Source organism: Homarus americanus, unplaced genomic scaffold (genome assembly GCF_018991925.1).
Source record: "Homarus americanus isolate GMGI-L3 unplaced genomic scaffold, GMGI_Hamer_2.0 scaffold48016, whole genome shotgun sequence".
Lineage (NCBI taxonomy): Eukaryota > Metazoa > Arthropoda > Malacostraca > Decapoda > Nephropidae > Homarus > Homarus americanus.
In genome coordinates this window covers 604,736-620,408 of record NW_024755055.1, presented here as the reverse complement: position 1 = coordinate 620,408, position 15,673 = coordinate 604,736, and the positions used below count along the sequence as shown (strand labels likewise).

Here is a 15,673-nt window from a genome sequence, read left to right as displayed (position 1 = left end):
GCATGTACCATCATAAAATTAAGATGTTATTTTTACTAGAACAGGTATTGTGTCGGAAAAAGTGGAGTTTGGGGATAGGGCCAGTTTCTATTGGAATTAATCCCATATGTTCTGTTGTTCACTTAGCGCGGTTTTCACTTAACATGGTACCCTGTGGGTTTTATTGACCGCGTTGGGGTACTACTGTACTGTACAGTAGAACGTCGATATAACACTAAATATGTTCCAAGAGAGGTGGCTTTAAACTGAATTCGCACTAAATCAAAGTGTTGTTTCAATGGAATAATTTAGTTTGGTACTTGAAACACAAAATACTAAAAAGACTGACAGTCTACCCAGATGCATCTCCTAGAATAAACAAAACATTGTTTTTTGTAGTACAGTATTATGTTAAAACAAACACTCATAAATCATCACAGCTAAAATTATGGGACGTGAAATGGTCTGTTTACTAGCGATCAGCTGATGGGAAGATGAGGTGGGGGGGGGGAGGTGACAAGTTTGACAGTTGATGCCAAGGTCTAGTGCTTATTTATTTATCTGTCCTTAAGAGTGACTAAGTTTTTCTCTTATAAAATGTCACTGAACTGACATGGGGGAAAATAATTAAAAACATTGCTGGAATTCTTATAAGACAATGATGAGTTTGAATATATACATGCTATAGTTTGCACCAGACAAAAATTTTAGTAATCATTTAGTACATTATTTTGAGTACATGTACAGTACAACTTTGCCCTTAGGACAGTGTAGCGTGCCCAGAGAACATTAGGCGCGAAATTTAAAATATGATGCGCCAGATTGACTCGCACAAAATGGGAAAGATTCGCTTTAAATTAAAACAGTGTCCTTAAATTGAATCACTTTAAATCGACGTTCTACTGTATATCATAAGTAAGACCTTAAAGTTTAACATTAAAAAAAATACAAAATAATGTCCTTAAATTTAACATTTGTACTCTACTGTTCAGGTGACCATGGCTAATGCACCCATGCAAACATTGAACATGACCTTTATTATGTAAAGTGTTCAACATTATCTGTCATTTGTTCAGAATCTTTTTCACTGTTATACTTTTTGATCATATCTGCGACTAGAAAAAAGACCTTTTCAGTAAATTCATCCTTGAGGTGTTGGTGTGAATTTGGTATTAAATTCATGAATGACATGGCAGCCTCTGTAGCTGCATCAAATCTGAAGGGTTGACTTTGGTGCGGCTGCGAACTCCATGTATCTCTCACGCAGTCCAGTGATTCGATTATCTTCTGTTGCATGACCTCTGCACTATCTTGGATTTTTCGTTTTTGTATTCTTTTTGGTATCCTGTGGAGGGGTGGAACATGTGTAATTGAGAGGGAAGAGTTGGGGCGGGAAGGTTGAGAAGAGACTAAAGATGAGGACGGGGATGGTACGGGCTCGTCCATCTCCAGGGTGTCATCGGACATGATCTCGTCTGTCAAATTTTTTGTTGGCTGGTAACAGGGCTCACTTGTGCAGTTGTCGTATACAGGCAGTAGGAAAGAACAGGCTTTGAAATACTCCCATTTTGTAGTTATTCTGCTATTTGGCCCATTGGAAGTAGCCTTGATTTTGTTTAACTCCCTTTCGAATCTTTTCTGTAAGGTTGCAAACTTTTTGACCACTATATCTGGAATGAAGGATATATCTATTAGACTTTTGTTGTCAGTTCAGCAAATGCAACTTTGCTGATACAGTAGTTCTAAAATGAAGGATAATTCTTGAAGATGGTAATGTAGGTAAAACTATAGAAAAATACAGATAATTACAATTACTGATAGAATAGACACAATGCTGCTGGCATCTTTATAATAGAAAGCAATTTTTATGATGTTGTAGCTAGAAATGTTAGGAAATTGTTCAACATAATGATAGTGAGAGCTTAGGGCTTAAAGAATGGACACTGTTATGCTACACTATGGTCTGTGCCCATAATCATTGAGAAAATATCATTGATTTAAATATATTGTATTAAATGATTTCTAATAATATTGTACAAGTACAGTACTAATAAAGACTAATTAATATTTCATATATTGGGAGCATAATCCATGGAGCCTACTTATAGCACATACAGTGTTTATTATTGGAAGTGGATACTTATATATATGTCATTAGGTTTGACTTTCTTTTTTGGTTAGATTAAGTTTAGTAAAAATTTATTCCTCCACCATTTTTAGGGATGTTGCTGAATAACCTGCACACGTCTTTTTTTAAGTACTGTACTGTATTACCATGTAACTTTTAAGTTTTCAATAATAAGGTAAGTTAGGTTGGCAATTGTGAAACATGAGAATACCAAGCACGGTACAGCTCCACCTATACTCAAATAAACCTTAGAACCCAGACCTAACGACTCATATATCAGAATACAGTAACTGACTTTTCCAACCTAACTTAACATCCCAGCTACATAGCCTTCAGTCTGCCCAGTCAAAAATTCCCTGATAAGAAATACATTAAATGCAGCATTTTAAGGTTGATGTGTGAGCTTTTGTTGTCCTTATGTCCTGGATGTTAATTATTTATTTACAGTATTTATAATTTTTTTTATTTTATTTTTTTAATTCAGAAAAATGTGCTCGGTTAATATTCACGATTAATATTCGGTAGTTGCCATGCACGGAATTCTGTATTGACTCTTATATAGGGAGGTATAGCAATAAATAAATAAATAAATAAATAAATAAATAAATAAATACTTTATTGCGTTTCAGTCGGAAATCTTTGTTTTTTGAGTTATTTTGACTTTTTCATTTCATTTATGGTACAAAATTTGCTGGGATATATGCTCTACATTGCTTACTTCTTACTCGGCCAATTAGTAGAAGTTTGGATGTCACATGATACTCGTAAGCATGTCCAAGCCCTGGAATTTGAATTGCGTAGTTGTAAGACGGCTTTTAGAGATTGGCTTGTGATTCAATGAGTATTAAGACGGTGTTTGGAGATGGGCTTGTGACTCAACGAGTATTAAGACGGTGTTTGGAGATGGGCTTGTGATTCAACGAGTATTAAGACGGTGTTTGGAGATTGGCTTGTGATTCAACGAGTATTAAGACGGTGTTTGGAGATTGGCTTGTGATTCAACGAGTATTAAGACGGTGATTGGAGATTGGCTTGTGATTCAACGAGTATTAAGACGGTGATTGGAGATTGGCTTGTGATTCAACGAGTATTAAGACGGTGTTTGGAGATTGGCTTGTATCCAACGAGTATTAAGACGGTGATTGGAGATTGGCTTGTGATCCAACGAGTATTAAGACGGGTGATTGGAGATTGGCTTGTGATTCAAATCTATATTAAGACGGTGTTTGGAGATTGGCTTGTGATTCAACGAGTATTAAGACGGTGTTTGGAGATTGGCTTGTGATTCAATGAGTATTAAGACGGTGTTTGGAGATTGGCTTGTGATTCAACGAGTATTAAGACGGTGTTTGGAGATTGGCTTGTGATTCAACGAGTATTAAGACGGTGATTGGAGATTGGCTTGTGATTCAACGAGTATTAAGACGGTGATTGGAGATTGGCTTGTGATTCAACGAGTATTAAGACGGTGTTTGGAGATGGGCTTGTGATTCAACTAGTATTAAGACGGTGTTTGGAGATGGGCTTGTGATTCAACGAGTATTAAGACGGTGTTTGGAGATTGGCTTGTGATTCAACGAGTATTAAGACGGTGTTTGGAGATTACGTGATTCCAACGTAGTATTAAGACGGTGTTTGGAGATTGGGTTTGTGATTCAACGAGTATTAAGACGGTGTTTGGAGATTGGCTTGTGATTCAACGAGTATTAAGACGGTGTTTGGAGATTGGCTTGTGATTCAACGAGTATTAAGACGGTGTTTGGAGATTGGCTTGTGATTCAATGAGTATTAAGACGGTGTTTGGAGATGGGCTTGTGATTCAACGAGTATTAAGACGGTGATTGGAGATTGGCTTGTGATTCAACGAGTATTAAGACGGTGTTTGGAGATTGGCTTGTGATTCAACGAGTATTAAGACGGTGTTTGGAGACTGGCTTGTGATTCAACGAGTATTAAGACGGTGATTGGAGATTGGCTTGTGATTCAACGAGTATTAAGACGGTGTTTGGAGATTGGCTTGTGATTCAACGAGTATTAAGACGGTGTTTGGAGATTGGATTGTGATTCAACGAGTATTAAGACGGTGTTTGGAGATTGGCTTGTGATTCAACCAGTATTAAGACGGTGTTCGGAGATTGGCTTGTGATTCAACGAGTATTTGGGAACCACACCACAGCTGCTGACATCTTTAGGCCTCATGGTATTCTCTTTGGTTCATTAAAGTACCCAAGGTGTGATTCAGACACTCTGTATCAAGATTCTTCTCCATCAGTTTCTTAAGGTAAATTTGGGTTAGGTAAAGTTAAGTTAAGTTAAGAGTCTAGTGAGGGTTAGGAGGTTAGGTGTGGTCCTTCAAGTTTCTCTGGTTAGGTTAAGTTTGACGTGTATACTGATATTTGAGTCGTTTTAGTGTGTTTTTACACCACAATGTTGGTAATTGGAGGGGGGGGGGGGAGTCATATCTCCATAACTACTAATGAAGGTCAAATTCGTGTGAAACCTGATGAAAAACACCATTAAAACCTATTTTCCATAGTAATTGGTAATAGTGGAGGAAACTCATGAGTGCCAACTACTGTACCTCATAATTATTTACCCTCTGTTCCTGCACCCGGCAACAAATATCGTTTTTTCCTTCTTTATTTATTGTTTTTGTTGTATCTACTGGTGTTAACAGTTTGTCTTGCAACTGCACCTTAACTAACCTAAGCCAGGTTAGGTTAGGAATTATGTGCAAAACAAACGTTTATCACCAGTGGGCAGCAGACAATAATTAAACGGGGTATGCCCACTTCGTCACCACTGCAATAAACTGTTTCAATTTAATTCTATTCAACTGCTTTACCCGTTTCGTCACCACGTTCATTCCCATCAATATACACACGAAAATAACTGTTTTACATAAGGCCAAGAGGTATATATCCTTAAATAATGTACCTTTTTTTCTGAGGTAGTTGATTTAGACACAAACTAACTCCAAATTACCTGTAGACAGACCAATCATGCCAGGGTACTCCAATCTCAGCTCCTTGCAGATCTGGTCAAGGAGGCTCATTTTCATTGTTTCATTATAATACAAGTGATGCTTTGTGTCCCATAATACTTCTTCTTGTCTAATGTGCTTAAGTAGACTAACTATTGCCTCATGACACCAAAGAATTGGATGATTCATGTTATAAATTTGTAATGTTTCTTACTGTAGGAACTGGTGACCACTTAAGTGTTGTTTACCATAGGAGATCAAGCGAGTGTTGTTTACCATAGGAGATCAAGCGAGTGTTGGATTAAATCAATATTTAATCGTCAATAACAAATGTTTCGTTTAAATATTGATTTTATTATAATTTTAGTGTTATAATTCTAATTACGATATAAGACAAAAATTATTTGGTTTTAATATAATATACAACAGACTATTATTACCCTCAGTAACACCCCCAGGGAAAATGATTTAATCCATATCTCCTAATTCCTCCCATCACTAATTCCTCTATCACTGATCCGGCGGTTTTAATGACTAGTTGTTATATTAGTTTAGGTTGTGGTAATTTTAGTTAGATTAGCAGGACCGAACCCAAAGGACTGGTGCACCCCCTTAATAGACCACAGTGCTTTAAAATTTCAATGCCATTTACACAAGGTTTCATTCACCCCTACTTCATCTCTTTATTATGGTATTTTAATTTTTCCTTCTCTCTACAGTATATACTTTAAGATAATTTATAGTGGAGAACATAATTAGATATACTAAATTCGGTTGGTGTACACAAATGCAATAATAAATTTTCTAGCATTCTGATTTACAACTCACCATTATGGGTAAAATGAATCAAAAGTCTCATAGAAGAAAATAGTCTTGCTTTTATCTGAAATTATAATTAAACACAAAAATAGCCTAAATCTAATTTTGTCCTCTACTATAAATTGAACCAGTTATACATGAATCCCCTCACCACATCGTTCAAAAAGACAATAAAAACCAATTTCTTAAGTGTTCTCTTTTATTTACCACCTGAACAGATCTGAAAAAGAATGACAAGTATCACACACACCAATAAACGTTTCTTGGACCTTCATGGCAATCTAACTCGTGGCAGTTATGTGTCTACCAATTTTGACTTGAGACATATTTTCCCCTAGAAGGATGTGCAACCATTCCTAGGAAAATAAGTCAGAATTGGTAGAAAGTAACTGCAGATGGTCAGAAATAACGTGGATCAGTAATTCCTCCAAATCAGGTTTCCGCTTATGTTCCCTCGTCTCCAGTTACGGGATAAATTTAACTCTTAACAGTTTGAGTTACAACTACCACAGCATTGTGTTCGAAGGGGATGTTTTTGGGACTTGACTAAAAAAAATAATGATTGCTAATGGTAATAACATAATTTCACTATAGTTCAGAAGCGTTATCAGAGGTATAGTGATCCGCGTATCTCTCAATATTATGTCCTGGGTTCGAGGTCTGTCCCGATACACGTGGGAGGGGTGTTATCCAGTGTGACCCTACTAAACATCGCAGTTTACTCCTGTGCGAACACTGGGCAATAAAGTTCATAATAAGGTAACAAAGAACAGACGAATCGCTAGTAAACTGGTAAGTTTTTAAATGATAAATAAAAAAAAATATATATATGCATACCATCATTTTGTCCTTATCATAGATAACGTTATCTGGAGTAGATATTGTTTGCAGTTGACTGTGTGTGAGATATACATCAAGCAGTTAGATATCTCATTTATAGGTCATTGTGTGTTTTTTCCTGCTAAAAGTACAGAGAAATTTTATTTTTGTCGGATATGAACAAAGGCATGACCTCCGTGCACGGAAGAGGTAGAACCGTCAGTAAACTTCGAAAATCTCATAATGCACGGTAAGAAATTCTATGACAAGCTTACATTACTTTTACTTTATCCCTTTCACCACTAGTCGGCTTGTAAGCCTTTTGGGTGGTCGGTCGGTCACGTTTCTATTACGCACTCTTGGCAAGTACTGGCACCTGTGAGGGGCGGATCCAGGAATATAAAAAAAGGGGAGAGGGGTGGTCCAAGAAATAGTGGGTGGGGGAACATGGCGAGCAAAACGAGCCTGTAGGGGTATCGAGATATTAATGTTGTCTAGCACTCAGGATGGAAGGAAACTCTAATGTGGTTTTCTTATATGCAGTTGTAGGGGAGACGTCCACTACAAGCTCACCCAGCTGGGAGGTTTGGGCACACTGTAGGCCCCCCGATTTTTTTTTAATCTAACCAATATCATGGGCACTTTGAGGTTATTTTGAAGCCAAGTGCATTTGATATTAGGAGGTATTCTGAGGTCAATAGTTAATTACTTTTTACTATACAAAAATGCTTCAAATTTTACGCGGGATTAATTTCTTTGGGGTTATATGAAATTAATATAAAATTTATACTTAGTAACCGAGATATGCTCTATAAAGTGGTATATTTTTCGTGTGTGTTATTCATCTGTCTATATTAAGGAAAAAAATAGCAAAATTTATTAATAGTTGTTCCATTATATTGTGTACGTTTTCTATGTTGCTCCATTAATTACAGCTTACGTAGGAGATATTTTAAATTTTTAATGTAAATATATAAGAAAATACAATCTCTCTTTCTTTATCTCTTGGACTAACTGATAAATTCTACATATTATTATTTTTCACTTCAATTTTATTATAAAAAATAAAAAAATTCTGGTTAAAACGGCCTGTATTTAAACCAAGTGAGAAAGGACGAAGTTAAGGACGAAGTTACGGGATCAAGGACACGAGCCAGGCAGTCTTAAACACCTCCATGGCGTCCTTAGTAGTGCCACAACAGTAAGTTAATCCGCTAAAAAACCTAATATCGACATCTTCACATAATCTTTGAGTGTATTAGATAAAATGCCCTATTGTATATTACCTAAATGATGTCATCTCTTGAAGTCCAGCCAATTTTTCTTGGTAGATGATATGTTAATTTAATTCCTTTGATATAAAATAAATGGTTACAGTTTACAATATGTCCCGTTAGAAGGAGTAACTTTGGAAAAAATAGAGAAGAAAAATAAGTTTCTTACCCTCGAATTATTAATTAAAGTTCGAGGAATTGCAATTTTTGTTTATCTTAATTTTTTTTGCCAAGAGCTAATTATTGTGATATGTCAGTGTGTTAATAGTTCTTTAACCAACCTACCTGACCTCACCTAATCTAATATACAGTTGTGGACAAGTGCTGGGTCTGACATACGAGTTGGAGTAGGGGGAGGGCAGGGTGGGTGATGGTGGGTAGAGAAGGGTGGGTAGGGGTAGTGGACTGGGGTAGGATCGGGGGATGAGAGGTGGTGGGTTAGTTAGGCAGGGAAGGGAAATGCATCTTTGGAACATGGAAAAAAATCGAGTTATAAATCATTTGAATTTCAGCCTTTTGTCCAGCCTATACGACACGTGTAGGTTACGGATACAGTGGGACACCGATGTATTTACCACATAGCATGACCACTCAGAGGCATACAAAGCCTTGACATCACTCACTCAGCCAATCAGAGGCTGGTGGTTATTACATTATTTGTTTGAATGATTATTGATCATTTACTCTGCAGTACTGTATGTTGTAAAGTAAACCTCTAAAATAAACTTGGCCTAATAACTATTCAGACTTTATCTTCCTGAGATTTTTTTTACATATCCTCAACCTGCCAGTACATTCAATTGTTTTTCTTTTGACACTAGAATAATTAATATCATATAGTTGGTTATGAAGTAAATAATAAAAGCAATGTACTGTATAGTACACTAACTTTAACCTTGATTATTTCATGACATAATTTTTGCGAACACAACAGTATTTAACCGAGCTCTTCGCATACACTGTACAAAAAAAAACAGGAAAAAAAAAATATGATCTTGAGTAGAAGTTATCACAGCCATGTCCCAGCATGACCACGTCCCCTTGGGTGGTCGTCTTGCTACTCCGACCCCTTCAGGCAGACAGCAACACCAGACTCATGAACAGGGTCGCCACATAGTACTGTACCACACAAGTTCGGTAACATATGCACCTCACTGTAGGCTCCTCCACACGGTGTTCTCTCTCTGTGCCCCCAGGACTTGGAGTGGTGACAGTGGGACTCCCTACACGATGGATAGTTTGGTACATGATTCAGTTCCTTTAATAAATAACAAGAAATAAAGCTTACTAAATCTTTATCATCTGGCTTTTAAGATTTATTTGCTGTGCAGTTTGTATAAAGATGAGCATAAATATATAAGAAATACGTTGGTCAAGCAGTGGATCGTAGAATAAGTTATACCGGTACTTCATGTAATTGCCAAATTATTTCCTCAGTATTTTTTTCACCATCAATAGATTATTTCTGAAGATAAGAGCAGATAACATGAGCCAACCATACCTTACCAAAGTTAAATTAGTTTTGTCATTCACTCTGTATTCTTCTTTCCAGGCCTCCTCGCAGTAGGCAGCGGACTGGCAGCGTGTGTGATTCGGATATAGACGTTAATCTTCGAATCATCAGTTATGACGATACTGTCCGCAAGCTTGATCACTACTACGGCATTGGTGAGGAAAGTCTTTTTTACCCACTTGTTGACGGGTGACCTGAAATGACTTAATGATGTATGTTCTAATGGGGAAAGAGATTTTGTTAGGTTCTAAATAAAAGAAAATATAATAAATTTCCTCTTAAACGTGTGATATTGTTAGGCTCTGAAGGGAAAAATTGGTAATATTGGGCAGACTAATTTCACCATATCCTACCATGCTTATTATCCTCATCTGTTTGTACATTTTTAGTTAAGCGCCAGCTGCTACAGAACCAGAGCATCACCCTTGGACTTTTCCCGCTGTCCAGTCAGGAAAAGGAAGTGGCTGACATTCGCACTACCATATACTGTGCTGCATCTATATGGAGTCTCTTCCAGGCCTACAGGTGATGTCACTCAAAGGTTATACTGTACTGCTTGAGTTTAATTATCTGTCATCGATCCATGACGACAAGTGGATTTGATGGGGAGGGGAGGGGGAAGGGGACACAGTGTTGAGTTAACTTTATTTCTCTGACGTTTTGGGTTCTGTGCGCCTTGAAACGTTAGAGAAATAAAGAAAGTTAGCTCAACCTGTGTTTCCCTCCCACCTATCAAACCCACTTTAATTATCTGTTATTGTAGAAGTGTGTTTTTCATTACAGTACTGAGAACCTACACATATTTTGTATATACTCTTGAACAAGTCTTCTACAGAAACAAATATGGTGTACTATAGGTCATGACATGTGAACTGTGTTGTGTTCCTAGTTAGTCATTCAATGTTCTCCGTGGCCTAATATTGTTTAACATGTCAGAATACAACTTAGGATCACAAAGATAGTTTATGTATCTGTGTTGTGCCTTTGTCTGCATGTATCTACCGTCCCAATGTCATTTTGCGGGGGTGAGGGGTTAGTTAATTGGTGTATCGAAGGGTCCACTTACTTCTAACTAAAGGACTATACTCTTTCCACGCTAACCTGGCCCATAAGCCACGCCCCTCTTCTATACTAATAGCTGATTGGTTCATAGAAAATTCAAACTAAATGTGTTCACAATTATTGGTAACCAGATCTGTTAAATATCTGAACTATCAAAATGCAAATCATTTTAAGGCATTAGCATTTCAGAGAGGATGTTATTTTTTTTAATATTTATCATAAAAGGTCGATATGAATACGCGCTTATATATACACACACAGTCCGGGGGAGATAAAATGCTCAGGGAAACAAATCGGCTATTTGTAGCTATTGACGAGGGGCGTGGAAATACTATAGTAACTGATACATAATTTGTCTCTTTACCAGACTTAAAAAATGTGGTGGTAAATTTCCCAATATGGTTGTTTCCTTTAATGTGGTTATGGGATCTAGTTGACCAGAAATTTTATTCCCTCTCTTGCTCTTAGAATATTACTAGGCGTTAATATTAACACAAAACCGTACTATCATAATTAACTTTGTAGAAATTATTGCACATTTCCTTCTCTAATGTGTTCAGATTTTTACATGTACAAATGTTTCCTTCACAGGCGTATAGACGATGATCGTGGGAAGGCGTATGAACTAGGTCAGTCATGTGTCAAGTGCATGCGTGGGATACTGAATTGTTGGATGAGACAAACAGAAAATGTGGAGAATTTTAAGAAAGGTCAGAATCCTAAATATGCATTACACTCCAAGTTTCATCTCAAAACGGGAAAGGAAGTTGTGTCATCCGATGATTATGGTCATCTGCAGGTATGTTGCACACCACTACTGCACTGTACACGGTGGACAAATTTCTTTACTGGCTCTGAATTGCTTTTCAGTTAGTGCTGACATATTGCACTTTTGGTTCAACTATATAACTTACAGTATATTAATGTTCATAGAAAGACAGGTTAAAATTTTATATAGTATTTTTTTGTGTGCATGTACTTGTGCATCATATCTTAAATTGCCAAATTATTAAAGTAATTCCAAAATTGTAAAATAATTGGTTTGACAAAAGTTTTATGAGCTTGGCTACAAAATTTTGGATTGTTTACAGGTACCATGTCTGGCTAATGACAAAATACTGTTAAAGTGATCACAGTCATATTTCCTTTTTTATATACAGGTATACAGTACATATATATTTAGGGTATTTATTTATTTTATCCATTGCCTTTGTGTTTGATGGGAGAATGGCGCGCATATCAACACCACAGAGATAATAGTCGAATAAAGCACTAAACATGGGACATGAAGTGCTTGTCATTCATATCCTGTTCGTGTGTGTACTTACTGGATAGGCATTGTTTAAAAAATCCTCTTGCCTCTAGATGGCAACTGTTGTACTAAATCTCTCCTCACTTAATGCCCAAGTTAACAGTGTTCAAGATAAAACCAATGTGTTAGTTCTCTGTATATTTAAAAGCCAGCCCTTGATCATGGTAAATTTTCCCTCTTACCTACACATGATACTTACCACCCTATGTGACCATCTAGTGTTGTCTGGTCTTTCCATTCTAGGCCCAAACAAAAATTGTGCACCAGACCCTTGCTCTTACTCTCACCATTTTACCCTTTCCTACATTCATTCTCTTCCAACTTTTGACCCATAGTTCTCACCTCAATTATCTGATACTTAATTGCCAGACTATCATCTTTTGGTCTCCCTGATGCTTTGATTTTCTGTATAGTATCCTTTCTCTCCAACTAGCTACTATATCTGTACAGTTATGATTTGTTCACACTTAAGCTAATTTCCCATCACTGCTGGTTGTCTACGAGGCTCTATTTTGCTTCTACCATCTACTTTGTCCTTATTAAAGTCCATTTATTTTGACTTTATCATCTTGCACCTCTTTCCTCCTTGCATTGTTTATTTTCTATGGTAGTTCCTGCCTGTCTGCCTCCTGTCTTTCCATTAACTTACAACTTGCAGAGCTTTAAAATGTAAGGCATTCATTTCTTACTTACACAATTAATTACTCATCTTTGTCTTTTAATACATGAATTGCTGGGCCAATCATCAGTTATATTGCCTTTCAGAGAACACCGTGTCATGTATGCCTTTGTTCGTCCATTACACAGTTAAAGAGGAAGCTTCAGTAGGATTTGAAGAGGCTGGAGATCAAGTCTTATGTAGTTAAATCATTACCAAATGGGATAAACTGTAGTGGCATTAAAGTTTGTGGGGGGATCCTTGTGTTTCAGATTGACGTGGTGTCCCTCTTCCTACTATTCCTCGTCCAGATGATTACCTCGGGACTACAGATCATATATACCATGGACGAGGTGACGTTTGTGCAGAATCTTGTGTATTATGTGGAGAGAGCTTACAGGACTCCGGATTTTGGGATGTGGGAACGTGGTAGCAAGTACAACAATGGCACCCCAGAATTACATGCCAGGTAATCAGGCTTGACTCTCTTTCTTTACTTGTATGGAGATGACTAATGTGGGTTAATATGTTTATGATATGTACCTCTAAATGTGTGTTTGTTTCAAGAAGTTTTATTTTAGGAGGTACTTGGTGGTAATAAGTATAAAAGACAAGAAGTATTTAATAGTTAACAGGAAATACTAATCAACAATGGGTGGAAGTGTAGGGGTTACGATCTCAACAATTTAGCCAACAGTGGAGACCTCTTGATCTTGAGTCATTCATTTGTCATTTCACTTGTTACTGATATTATTCCCACCTTCCATGTAAGTTAAAACACATCAAAAAGTTATTATTTCCCCCACTGGCAGCTCTATTGGGATGGCTAAGGCAGCCTTGGAAGCCATCAATGGTTGTAACCTTTTTGGAGAGAAAGGTGCCTCTTGGTCTGTCATCTTTGTGGACATTGATGCACACAACCGTAACCGCAGCATCTTTGAGACGTTGTTACCCCGGGAGTCCAGCTCTAAGGTAACCACTTTACTCCTGTCCTGAGTGTTGTTGATATTTATTCATTTATCCTCAACCACATTTATTATCCTTGTCATTCCCTCTCAGTAAATTACAAGACTGTTCCCATCATTCAGATTGCAAAGACTCCTTCTCATACACATTGCATGACTACTTTTCATCATAAAGATTGTAAGAATACCCTTTCCTATGCAAATTGCAAGACTGTATGTACGTTGCAAGATCAACACTAGTAACTACTCTTTCTCATGAAAATTGCAAGAGTTCTCCTCCTCATGCATATTACAACTCTTCTTTTCCTCATATATATTGCAAGGTTTCCTCCTAATGCAAGTTGTAAAATTCTCTTCTTCAGGAGATTCTTCCTTCCCATAAATTTGCAAGATCCACCTCCTCTTAAAATATAAGATCTATCCCCTTTTGCTGGTTGTAAGATTCATCCATCATCTCATACAAGTTATGAAACTCTCCTCCCTGTGTAATTTGCAGTGCTCCACTTATTCAAATTGGAAGACATCATGCATCTTGCTAGATTCCTTTTTAATCCATCTTGCACAAAACTACTTGGCCCCATATGCCATTTATAAGATCCTTTTTATGTTAATTTTCAAACTCTACTCTTCATACAAATTGTAAGACTTTATCCTAGCTTGAATTGCAGGAACTGTGAGAAGATCTACAACACTGATTGATCCAGTATACATTTATGGCTCTTGTAAGACTTTAAAACAACCAGTAGATTGTGTGATGTAGAGTTGAATGAATGGAGAAGTGAGGAAGAAGAATTGAGGAATGTGCAGCTCATTAAAAAATACAAAATTAGTTAAGCTAAGAAGGTAGAGCTCTTGTTAGTGGTAGTTTTCCTTCTAGTTAAAGAAAATGGCCAAGTTGTGTATTAACATGGCAATAATTTTACAAACCTTCTCATGTGTATAAGCAAATGGATTCATCAAATCTTTTCTTCATTGCAGAACGTTGATGCAAGTCTCATGTGTACTATATCCTTCCCTGCCTTTGCTACTCACGATCAAATGTTATACTCCAAAACAAGGTCTCAGGTTAGTAACTATAGTAGACTGTTGTGTGTATAAATTATGAAGGTGTACTGTATAAATCTTGTTTCTGTTCATTACCTGGGGAAAGACTTGATAGCTCAGAAGGAAATTTGTTACGCTGTTTTACTTGATGAGTAATAAATATTTAGGGTGTGGGAAGATTATTCTATTGCTATCGTATTTACCAGAATTATATCATTTATTTGTTTAATGTATCAGGTAGTTAAGAATATGTTTGGTTAGAGCCCAAAGAACTTTACAATATATGTTTTTCTGTCCCTATAATTGGTATTTGTTTCTGGTGTGATTTTTTTTGTACATAGTAACCTTTTTTTCTTTCTAAATATGATGTTTTTATAAAGAACTTCATTAAATTCTTCTAGTGATCCAGAAATTAAACTAGATGCAGTTGTTGTATAGTTTGTTATTTTAGGGAATGTACATAACTCTTGTTTGTCCTGTCAGCCTGTTCATCTATTCCATCCAAGTTTATGATTAAAATTAACTCCATCTTAAAGGGACAGTAGATGTGCTTATTGTAATATGGGGTCATGGTGAGAGGTTTATCAGGGCCAGACATATTATTGGTTTAACTTCACTGTTTTTCTCCAGGTCATCAGTTCCCTAGAAGGCAAATATGGGTTTAAGAGGTTTCACCGGGATGGTTATGGAACAGTTTTGGAAGACAAGAGGAGGAGGTTTTATCACAGTGCAGAAACAAAGGTATTGTACCGTATGGGGTTATTATTATAATTAACGGAGTAAGTTTTTATACTCAGGGAGTTAAGTCATCAACCTTAAAGCATTATCTCATCATCCATAAGGGATTAAGTCATTTTCGCTCAGGGGTTCATGAGTTGTCTGATAATAATTTGCACCTCTTTTTTTTATCCTCATTTCTCATGTGTACCTCTCCACTCACATGTATACACTGTTGCCCAAGTTGTCAGCAGGATTAAGGAAAAAGTATTTAGTTAAGAGCAATGATTTATTATTATCATTATTAAAGTATTATGTTTTTTTGAAATACGTAAATAGACTATCAAACTGATTGGTTTTTGCACTTGTGGGGTAGAGTATATGTGTTTTATAAATGCAA

At 36.7% G+C, this 15,673-nt stretch overlaps 2 protein-coding genes across 10 annotated transcripts in view; one reads left to right on the top strand and one right to left on the bottom strand.

Moving 5' to 3' along the window:
- Positions 1–764: 764 nt before the first annotated feature.
- LOC121856254 lies at positions 765–5,372 on the bottom strand. Of its 2 annotated transcripts, none has more exons than XM_042351643.1 (2): positions 5,093–5,298; positions 765–1,649 (listed from the first exon to the last, which is right to left on the bottom strand). In XM_042351643.1, the coding sequence occupies exons 1-2, from the start codon at positions 5,277–5,279 to the stop codon at positions 1,018–1,020; spliced, it is 819 nt and encodes a 272-aa protein (XP_042207577.1). In that variant the 5' UTR covers positions 5,280–5,298; the 3' UTR covers positions 765–1,017. The 2 variants fall into 2 exon arrangements, 1 of the variants encoding a protein (XP_042207577.1); XR_006086943.1 differs by lacking the exon at positions 5,093–5,298 and adding an exon at positions 5,305–5,372 and having other exon boundaries at positions 1,560–1,649.
- Positions 5,373–6,872: 1,500 nt separating this feature from the next.
- The window catches only part of LOC121856255 (probable phosphorylase b kinase regulatory subunit beta), a 52,317-nt gene continuing 43,516 nt past the window's right edge, over positions 6,873–15,673 (top strand). For 4 of the 8 annotated variants that reach the window (XM_042351646.1, XM_042351644.1, XM_042351649.1 and 1 more), the window contains exons 1-8: positions 6,875–6,978; positions 9,555–9,670; positions 9,905–10,040; positions 11,169–11,376; positions 12,820–13,016; positions 13,360–13,519; positions 14,491–14,577; positions 15,187–15,297. In XM_042351646.1, coding sequence (XP_042207580.1) covers positions 6,905–6,978; positions 9,555–9,670; positions 9,905–10,040; positions 11,169–11,376; positions 12,820–13,016; positions 13,360–13,519; positions 14,491–14,577; positions 15,187–15,297 — 1,089 coding nt within the window. In that variant the 5' untranslated portion in view covers positions 6,875–6,904. Of the gene's footprint in view, positions 6,979–7,842; positions 7,930–9,554; positions 9,671–9,904; positions 10,041–11,168; positions 11,377–12,819; positions 13,017–13,359; positions 13,520–14,490; positions 14,578–15,186; positions 15,298–15,673 lie in introns of those variants that run through there. The other 4 variants (XM_042351651.1, XM_042351648.1, XM_042351645.1 and 1 more) reach the window with 3 other exon arrangements.